General features: G+C 47.4%; 1 protein-coding gene across 1 annotated transcript; it reads right to left on the bottom strand.

Moving 5' to 3' along the window:
* Window positions 1–2,301: 2,301 nt before the first annotated feature.
* Window positions 2,302–9,985, bottom strand: Hoxc13 (homeobox C13). The gene is made up of 2 exons (NM_010464.2): window positions 9,199–9,985; window positions 2,302–3,947 (listed from the first exon to the last, which is right to left on the bottom strand). Exons 1-2 carry the CDS (start codon window positions 9,926–9,928, stop codon window positions 3,691–3,693), a joined length of 987 nt encoding a protein of 328 aa, NP_034594.1. The 5' UTR covers window positions 9,929–9,985; the 3' UTR covers window positions 2,302–3,690.
* Window positions 9,986–10,692: the final 707 nt, after the last annotated feature.

The raw sequence follows: 10,692 nt of genomic DNA, 5'->3' as shown, positions 1-10,692 counted from the left end.
GAAACCTCAGTAGTTCTAGGGCCTTGGAGATTGGAGAAGCTGAGAGTGCCACGAAATTATAAGAACTAGAACTTCTGTTTCCAAGGAGGAAACCTCTGTGTCCACAGCCCTTTGCTGCCACGCTCTGGTGCCCTTGTGTTTGCCTACACCAACTTACTCCAACCAAAGTCTTAGGAGACTGTCCTTGAAGAGGAATCTTTGCTTTAATATGTCTAAATAAAGACAAAATTACTCTATAGTTTGAGATGAGTGTGCTAACAACATACCAACACACACACACACACACATACACACACATACACACACACCAACACACACGAAGCAGAAGGACAGTCTCCACTGCTCAAGAGCATGGGGGCACATCCCCAAAGATAGTGTTATCTCTTTAAAGAAGAGCCAAGGAAAGAATACACTTCCCATTGTTGCTTCCCTAGAACACAAGATCACACAGCTTTATACAGTATTTATTTACTCTGATTAGAGGTGCATCTGATATATTTGGCTGAGTGTTTGAAAATACAAAGTGCCCTGGACACATTGGGGCACACTGGCTACACAGAATGCCTGCAATTCTTCCTTGCCTTCCCAGTGCCCTAGTGTGTCCTCAGGAGCTTGCACAAGACTTTTTTGTTTTTTCTTTTCATCCCTGTCTAGGAGCTTGGGATGGTTCCTTTCTCATAGGAAGAATCTATTTTCCTAAGTGAAAAGGTCATCTGGTTATGTTGCCTAGTTGGACCCTAAACTTCTTTCAATCAATCAGGGTTAAGGTTAAGGTTATGGTAACACTGGACTTCAGGTATACCACCTCACCAGCTAAGACTTGACCCTTTGACTAAGTGTAGGTTTGTGTGCACACGAGGAGGGCTCCCTAGGACATAAAATTATTTTTAACCCATGAAGTATTTAGCTTTCATTGTGTCTACAAAGTGTTATAGGAGGACCCGAATAACTGCAATGACTGAGATCTGAAGACCTTACTAGAAAACTCCCAAGTTTCTTTATTTGCTTCCTTTCTGTCCGAACAACTCATTTTGTCTCAGGGCTTTTGAAAAGGCATTGGGGTTGTTGAAGAAAGGGAAATAAAATTACTAGTGACTTTTGTTTCTAGAGGAGTCACCTATTCCCTTTCAAATTTCCCCTGCCCGGTACGTGGTTCTCTATAATCAGCCCAGAGTTGAGTGTAGAATGAGGCCCGCAGTTACTTCGGTAGCATGGACTCCATGGAGGTTGAATTCTTCAGGTTCTTTGTCTCTCAGACTTTGTGTGTGTGTGTGTCCCCACAAAAAGCATTTATTAGTGTTAAAATTTAAAAGTGTCAGCCCCATCAGGCAAAGAGAACCAGAAAGACAAACTCTGATTTCCAACCTGATGCCTCCAGTCTTTCTGTGTCTCAGGAGACGGGGGGGGGGGGGGGATCATATATAAATAAAAATTGCTGCAGTAAAGATTTAATCTGAGATAACATTGTTTTAGGCTATATTGCTTTTTAAAAGTCTCTTAACCTGACAACTTAATGATCTCATTAACTCGACCAGATAGGGAGATAGGCACAGATGCGACAAGAAAAACAAATTAGTGGCACCATCTCCACAGACTCCAAGACCTCCTGGAAGACAAGGGTTCTTAGAAATTCTAGAAAATAAAAATGGAACTGGCCTGACAAATCAGAGGCTCAAGGGATCCTGGTATTCAGACCTCTCTGTTTAAGCTGATGGGACAAAGAAATGAGTACAGCCTGGGGCCTGGAAAAGCTGAGCTCTAAGCTGCCTCTGTCAAATGGTGCTAGGACCACCCCAACCCCAACCCCAACCCCAACCCCAACCTCAAACTCAACCCCAGGCCTGAATTGGCTGTGAAGCCTGGGAAGTAGGGTGAGATACCTACCACCTCTACTGTTGCTATCATTGTTCCAGTCAACTCTCAGTCAAGATGCTACCCTCCTAACACCCTATAACCAGACCCCCTCCACCATTGTTAGAGAGCAAATCTAGATAAGAGCCAACTTACATACAAATCACTAAGCAGTGAACTTTTCTCACTTACCCACTTCCAGGCTTTTTCCGCAGCAGATCACACTTTTCCCTCCGAAGTTGGGTATTAAGATGGGAAGTTCTCTAATCTTAAACAGAATGGAAGATACAAATGTCTCCAAACTTTACTGGAGAGAAATAGAAGTTGGGGACCTACTGTTACAGGTGATGTGCATCTTCTTCCCTGGTCCTGTCTGACTGGATTGGGCCATAGTATCCTGCCCTGAAGAGTCAGGAAAAGAAGGCTTCAGAAGGATCCCAAGCAATAAAATCAAGGCCAAAACCAAAAAGATATTTTATTTTAAAAACGAGTTTGTGGGGTTTTTTTTTTCTTCTTTGCATTCAATACATTGTCATTCAGACGTCACAATACTATATACAGATACACAACATTTAAAAAAAAAAGGAGCCTATTTCAGATGGGCATTTCAAAAGAACACTGTTTTGTAATGAGCCAGTGGGAAGGGAAGAGGTGAGGGGGCCCCCACAGCACCAAGTTGGCTTTTGAGGAGGGAGAAATTAGGCAGCGTCTACATTTAGCTGGTTTATCCAGGACCAATGATGTCACCCCTCCTCAGTCAGCTCCTCAAGCTATGCTTAGGAAATCAGTGAAAAATGAAAGTGTGTGGTCTCTCCTCTCCACTATCTGCTACTGCTTATGTAGAGATAAGATTGAAGATCTTCTGAGGGACCCACCCTCTATCTCCTTTAAAGAAGTTTATAAAAAGTTCTGATTCTAAGCCTGGCCTAGTTCCCAACCTCACCTTGAGAGAGAAAGAGACAGAAGCCACACTTAGCATTGTGGCTGGAGGTTGTTTTTTATTTTTGTTTGTTTGTTTTTTTTGTGTGTGTTTTGTTTTTGTCCTCCTTGGATTTCCTTAGGACTAAGAGTGCAAAGCAGAGGAGGCAGTGGGGTCAAAGGCACCTCCCGGGAATCATTTCTGGGTTAGGGTGTGGCTAGGGGCTGCACCAACTCCAGCTTTTGTTGAGACAGACAGAAAAAAAAAAAAGAAAAGAAAGAAAGAGAGAGGGGAAGAAAAGAAAAACAGAAAAGAAAATCTGATCTACAAGAACGGTTCCGTTTGAATTACATTACACTGCCAGGCCCTAAGGATTAGCATCAATATTCACACGACTTTTAAAAGATGCACAGAAAAATCGTAACTGGGAAAACCTTGCCTACGGAGTTCAGTAATGACAGTAAAAAGGGAGAACAGGAAAGAAAGAAAGAGCTCCCCCAGATCCTGTGTCCATGCACCCCAGAAGTAGGTTCTTCCACAAGCTGAGGCACAGGAAGAGGCAAGAACTGAGTAATTTGGAATTCCCCAGTCCTGCTTTGGTAGGAATGACTGGGCTCTCCAGGCCACTCGGCTTTCTAGTGGGACAAGTCACAAAGGCCAGGGGTTTAGAGACAGTCTTCCTCTGGTACCCCATTCGAACCCACCTCTACAGCTGCGGATGCTGAGTTGGGTGCCATCTGGCAGGGGGCGGTGAGATTAGGGGTGGAATGGGACTAGGGTAAGGCAGAGCTGTTCTTCTTTCTCGGTAAGATTAAATAGTGGTCTGCGCCGGTGCAGCGTCCTTCGGGTGGATTCCGTTATGGTACAAAGCTGTGACATAAATAGTCGGGACGGGCGGGGAGGGCGGGCAAACGGACGGGTCAGGTGGAGTGGAGATGAGGCGCTTTAGATTTGCTGACCACCTTTTTCTCTTTCACGCGTCGATTCTGGAACCAGATGGTGACCTGACGCTCCGAGAGGTTCGTGGTGGCTGAGATGCGCCGGCGCTTCTCTTTGGTGATGAATTTGCTGGCTGCGTACTCCTTCTCTAGCTCCTTCAGCTGCACCTTGGTATAGGGCACGCGCTTCTTGCGCCCGCGCCGGTAGCTGCTCACTTCGGGCTGTAGAGGAACCACGTCTAGAGGGAGAGAGAAGGCATATAGGAGCAAGTGAGGTGGGCGGCTAAGGGCTACTGGGATGCGAGGCGGTCTGAAGTTCCCACACGGTCTCATCTGGGCCGCCAGATTGTACTGCATGACGAGGCGCCCTAATTCTAAGTACACCCCCCATCCCCGCTATTAGTAAGTCCACAGAGAAGGTGAGGCCACTGGAATAATAGCTTCCTTCTAGGTACAAACTTAAAAGGAGGGCGCTCAAAAAACGCAGTAATCAAGATAATATTTTAAGGCACGTGTTTTAAAAAGAAAATCAAAACAATGCAAAAAAATCCATGATAAAATATCATTAAAAATCTAAACAGAGAATCTGTATTATTGATTTTTCCCCCTTTTGCCTCAACCTCCACTATGGCTCTACACAACACCCTTTATTAGAAACCTTGGACCCTTAAAATTGGACGCTCCAAGTCCTCCTCCTGCTTGCTGGAGCGCCCGGTATTTAGAAAACAAAAACAAAAACTCCTTCATTCTGCAGTTAGCACAACAGGGTTCCTACACCCTCTAATCTCCCCTTTGTGTGTGTGTGTGGGGGGGGGAGAAGGACTTACATTGTAAGTTTGAGGAGTGCATAACAATCAGGGTGTCAGCTACAGGGGCTTGGACCATCAAGTAGGTCCTTCAGCTTGAAGGTGCCCAGGCTCATGAATGAGTCTAGCCTGACACTATGGGATCTGATTCACCAACATAGAGAAGAAACTATCAGATGAAGCCAGACTGCTTGAGGGATCAGTCACTTACAAAAAGGGCTCCAGTGTTGTGAATCATCTACCACCACCCAAGGAAGAAGATCTTGGCTCAGTGTAAGGAAATCAGATCCCCATAGGAGGAGGTCCATACCTAGGTTCCACCAAAAGGAAGAAAAAAAAAAATCCTGTTCCAACCTTCCTATGTCTGTTCTTCCAAAGCTGAAAGAAATTTTCTAAACCCCAGCTACCCTAAGCTCTATCCTTGCAATTTCAGCCACCACTTATTTAATTTCTTCAGGTTTAGAGCATTTCACAGGAATTCACAATAGGATGGCACTCCCCACCTGCACTATTGGCAGTGAAAGACCATAGTGGGAGGATAAGGGAGACTATGTGAACAGCTAGCTCTGCCTTCATTGCTTTCTATGGCATCAGTGGACTTCAGGTAGACTCTAACAAGGTCTGAGTGTCTGAGTTCTCTTCTTCATTCTTATGTTCCTTTGGAAGTATTAGACATGACCCCAGCATGAAAGCAGAGAATCTGCTGAAGTGTTTCTTTACACCCCACTCTATAAGCATCTTCCCTACACTGACATTCCCAGTGAGTACCCCCCAAGACCCATGGCCCACTAAACAGAGAGGGGATGTGGGAGGCAGATCACAACAGAATGCAGATAGAAATAAAGTAGCCAGGAAGAAAATGGAATGGGGTTCCAGTGGCCGGCACAAGCTGCCTTCATGGTTACAATGTCTCAGGAAAATTATCTATCCAACTTGTCAATGTTTCTCTGACACCCAAGATTTTTTAATCAGGAAAACAAACAAACAAACAAACCAGCCACTTCAGTTTAGTAGATATGAACTGTCAAGTTAAAAAGTTACAAAGTTTTAAATAACTGGTCTTCAATTTGTTTTACTCTTATAGATGGAACTATATTTAAGAAACAGATAATTCTGGGGCAAGAATAAAAATGAAGGAAATAAGTAGTGATATCCCCAGAACACTTCTTCAGTTGTATTTTATTAAATGCACTTTACAAAATTAGAAATCAGAGGCTTATAGTAAGGCAGTGACTTGACCGGCAGAGCTGGAATCTAGATTCTCTGACTCTTCACATAAAGTCAGGGTAAGGGGCAAAAGAGAAATGGCCCTCCTAGTACATCCCCTTTGTTGAAGGGTAAAGTGATGATATGGGTGCGTTTCAGTTTTTGAATGAACCAGTTAACTGTCCCTAATTTTTTTTTTTTTTAAAAATCACTTTTTGTAGCTCCCTACACAAAAACTCTAAATTTCTAATGAAGTTTAATCAACACAATCCTAAAAATTCTGGTTAAAAGGTAGGTATCTGCTCTAAACTGGTCATTTTTTCCCCTCCCTCGATTGGATGCCAAAGATTGACTCCACCAAGGTTTCCCTTGGGTCAAACTGAACAGCAGGTTGTTTTGACCTCCTGGAGAAATAGCTCCTGTCTTTCCTCCTCAGAGGAGCACCTTCCATTGTCTGCTGTCTTGGCTAGAAAGGAAGTGGGCTTCACAGATGTGAGAGCAGCTGGTAGCTTAGACTTTGAGCAGTGCCTACCCTGCCTAGGGTGTGGACTTAGCTCAATGTTCCCTTCCCTAACGTCCCCCCAGATCACCTACACTAATGTATTTGTACTTGGAAATCTAATCGGTATCTATGAGAAGCAAATAATTAAAACAATCCCCTGCTAGTCTTTGTTTTGGGGTAGAGGCTTCTGTGCAGGGCACTCCAAAGCCTGCCCACTTCATTAGTAGGCTCTGGGATTTAAGGACAATCTTTTGCAGCTAGTGGCTCTTTCCAATCCAAATTCAAAGACCGTCAATATACGGGCTCCAAAAACCCACTGTTTTTGTTTTGTTCTATTCTATAATCTATCTGTTCTTTCTTTCTATCTATCTATCTATCTATCTATCTATCTATCTATCTATCTATCTATCTCAGAACTGTCTTTTTCTTCTTCCATCTAATTGTCTCCTGGGATTTCTGCCCTTCTTGGTGAAAAAAGAAAGGGATCTATACTCATCACTGTGTGTGTGTGTGTGTGTGTGTGTGTGTGTGTGAGAGAGAGAGAGAGAGAGAGAGAGAGAGAGAGAGAGAGAGAGAGGAGAGAGAGAAACTGTGAAGCAGGGGTCTATATAATTGGGAGAAAGAAGCCACAACTCCTCACAGCTCTAATTATCTAGATCTTTCTGAACAATTGCCTCCATCTCCCACACCAGCCCAGACTATCATAGGTGAGGTTTCTCAGAGCCAGAGGCAGTGAAGAGAGACAGTGGTGTTTATGGCTAGATGTTGCCGAACAAACCACAATTGCATAGACAGAGTTATCTGAAAAATCTCACTACTTCTAAAAGACTTGTGTGGGTAGAAAGATGGAGGGTGTCTGAAGATAATTTCTTTTTCATCTGCCTCCCTCCTGGACTTCTTCAGGCACTGAGAAACGCCAGCCAGAATCTACTTCTAGTGGGGAGCATGAGCTCAGAGCAGTGGAGGCACACTGGATTTTATACCCACTTCTCTGTTGTAATTTGCAAGTGTATTAAATCTCAATTGGGATGTATGTTTTTTTTTCATTTCAAAGATATCTTTCTCTAGGAGGCTGTGATATAAACGTGTTTATTTTTAGCAGAGTGGTTTGTGTGTGTGTGTATGTGTGTTGTTCTTGTTTCTGGGAATCTTTAAGATGTTTATTTGCTCAAAGATAATTCTGAGCTTCCCTCCAGCCCACCACACAACCCACATGCCTATACAGGAAAGCCACAGCAGCTCTTTTAGGTACACTCTTCATTCCAAAGACGTTGATTTTGCTCTAGGCCTGAGTCCTTACCTACAGTGAGCAGGGTCAGCACCGGATTCCCAGTCCACTGGCTCTCTTTCAGTGACCCTTTAATTCCACTACCACAAGGATTCCTGCTGGACCTTCATTTAAGAAGCTTTCTGTCTTATGAGCTAGAGAAGTGAAGGGCAGCCTATTTTCTATAAGTGTATTATGGAATGCCTACATATGAACAGTCTATCTTATAGATATGTATCAGTCTGTGCTTCACATGAATACGTTTGTATAGTATAAAAAAAAATCTTATAGTCAATGAGGAGAAGGTGGTGTATGGTACCAATTGTACCACAACCATGTCCTTGATTCTGGCTGTGAGAAATAGGGTGCCTTGTGTGGTTTTAGCTCTGGTACTGACTTATAACAAGTGACCTTGTGCTGTTTTTCAGAATGTTTTTGCTACATTCTATAATATCATTCAGTGATTCTTCTCCATCTACCTCTCCACCCAATCCCGGATGCAGAAGAATTTCAGGCCTACCGTAAAGAGTTCTTTGGGTTGATCTTTCCAATGAAAAATCCCAGGCCTGGTATGGGAGGCTAGGGGGGGCTCCTTTTGCACACAGTGGGAAGCTATCTTAGGCTTCTCTGGACTCTCAAGGATCTTTGAAGCTATTAGAAAAGAGGACTGTCTGTCTCCCACTGAGCTCTGTACAGGAAGAGTAGACCCAAATGCTGGCTTCTCTAGACCCTCAAATCCTTATCTCTCAGATCAGAGTGGAACCCAAAGCTTCTGATGCAGTTTTGGGAAATCTGGGCCGGTCTTTCTCCTCTGGGGAGTGATGGGGGCGGTATGGAATCCTTTCCTATTCAGAGACAGCCACAGAGGAACAACACAAGAGTGCTCTCTTCTTGCATACACAGCCAGACAAGAGTGGTCTGGACCCCGGACCACAGCACAGGTCTGCCTCTCCCACCTCCCATTTTAGAACCCCTTTCTCTGTCTGGAATGCCAGTAAATCTCACTTGGAGGATCTGGCAGTGGATTCACAGGATTAAAACTGTGTACCAGAGCGGCAAAGAAAAAAATTGCATTCCAGGAGAGGATTCAAATCTTACACATTCCCTCTACAGAGATTTTTAAAAATCTCTTCTGTGCTCTTATAAAACATTCATGGTTAAATTTAAAAAGAAAAAAAATTGTACATTTCTATAGGCTCTGGAGAATTAGATCCCCATTTTAATGCTATAGTATCTGGTGGTTGACAGCTCCTGAAAACTCGGGCAAGGTAAAGGTTCTTATACTCTCCCCAAATCCCAACTATCCACTGGGTTGAGGGTTTTGGACTAAGTTCCAAGACACCAGAGGCCCAACCCCAACCCATTCCTGGCTGGAAGCGGATTTAGGGGCCAGGATCCCTGAATGAGGCTGGAGCAGGCTGGGGGAGGAGGAGGCGAGCTCCCGACCAGAGCCGAGCCGAGCCGGCGCTCGGGCGCCTCTGATTGCTTCACTCTGGACCCGGCAGCTCCGGGGAACGTGTCGGAGCAGATTTCTTCCCCAGCGCATTCCTCAGCATAGCTCGCCCGGCCGGCTCCATCGACAGCCTAGCCGAGCCGGCGCGCCGGGGCCAGACGGCGGGGGTGGCTGAGGCGCGGAGCCGCGGGGCAGGCAGGGCGGGGAGGGGTCCCTGGCGGCGGCGGCGGCGCCGCCGCTCAAGCCCCTTCCTTACCTGGGAAGGGAGACTTCCAGAGGTGGGCGGACTGCGACTGCTCCTTGGAGCAGTACACCTGACTGTCCCAGCCATTGGAAAGAGCCCAGTGCTGGTAGCCTTCAACAGGGATGAGCGCGTCGTGACGCGGCTCCGGGTGCCCGCTGATCCCAGGCACCACCGACACGTCCAGGTAGCCGGGCATTGCCTGGTAGGAGCTGGCGAAGCTGGGGTAGAAGGCGAACTCCTTAGCCCTGGAGGACAGGTCGTCACCAGGCAGCGCGCCCGACGGCTCTGGGTACTTGTCCCCCGGATGGTAGGCGCAAGGCTTCTGCTGCAGGTTCACGTTGTGCGACAGGCGGCAGCCGTAGTAGCTGCCCCCAAATGGGTAACCATAGCCCAGGGTGGCGCTGGACGAGGTGGGGGGCGCCGGCGGTGGGGCGCATTGGCGCGCCGCCTCCGGGGCTGGGATGTCCGTGTAGACGGCGCCCTGAGGGGCACCCAGAGGAGCCGGCGGGCGGGCCAATACAGGGTGCGGGAGCAGGTCGCGGCAGTGGCTGGCCGGGCAGCTACCGCCCAGCCCGTCCATGCTCGGGGCTTTGCCGGGGCTCGCTCCGCTGCAGCCACCCCCCGCGCCGCCCGCGCCGCCGCCTCCCCCGCCGCCGCCGCTGCCGCTCTCCGCCGCGCTGTCCTCATAGACGTACATAAGGCTCTCCGGCCAGCGCGGGTGCAGGAGCAGCGAAGTCGTCATGACATGATCTGCTCCAGCTTTTTAAAAACTCCACTTGCCAGAGGCAGCGAGCTAGGGAGACACCTCGCTCTCTTTTTCCCTCCCCCATCCCTCCTCCCTTCTCTCTCTCTCTCCACCCCTCCCCTCCTCCCCCCGCCACCCCCCCCCCCGGTGCTTCCCCCTCCCTAGCCGCATTCCCACTACGCATGCGGACACACTTCATTAAGAAATCCGGCGACTCCCGCCCTCCTCACCATAGCACGCCCCTGGTTCCCACGTGACCACAGCCGCTGCACGTGATGCTAAGCCTGGGTCTCCTGGGGTTCCCTCCCCGGGAGATGGGGCGGGGCGGAAAGAAATGAGAACTTTGTTGATTGGCTCACTGGAAAGGAAAAGGAGGAGAGAGCTGGGAGATTTAAAGGGACGGGCAACGCCCCCTAGGCAAGCCTTGTTAGGGGAGGGGGGCAGAGAGGCTTAATTTGGCCGACGCAAAGGGACCTAGGGAGAAGAGGATGGCTCCTCCTCCTAGGCTCTGGACTGAGAGACGCTGAGAGGCTCCGGTTCTCAAACAGATGGCTTTGACTACCGAAGTCTCTAAATTGGGGCTTGGAGCTGAGAATGGAGGCAAACCTGGAATTTTAGTAATAATAGTAATAGTAATAATAATAATAATAAATCTAGCTAGGAAGGCTCCAGCTGTGGCAGTCAGCTCACGGCGGACAAGGACCTCACCGAGCCTTTGGTGCCGAAACCAGAGTCTCAAACTCCGACCTCAGAGGCTTTCC

Source organism: Mus musculus, chromosome 15, assembly GCF_000001635.26.
Source record: "Mus musculus strain C57BL/6J chromosome 15, GRCm38.p6 C57BL/6J".
Lineage (NCBI taxonomy): Eukaryota > Metazoa > Chordata > Mammalia > Rodentia > Muridae > Mus > Mus musculus.
Note: the sequence above shows the minus strand (reverse complement) of the source record. Positions and strands in the feature narration are given on the sequence as shown.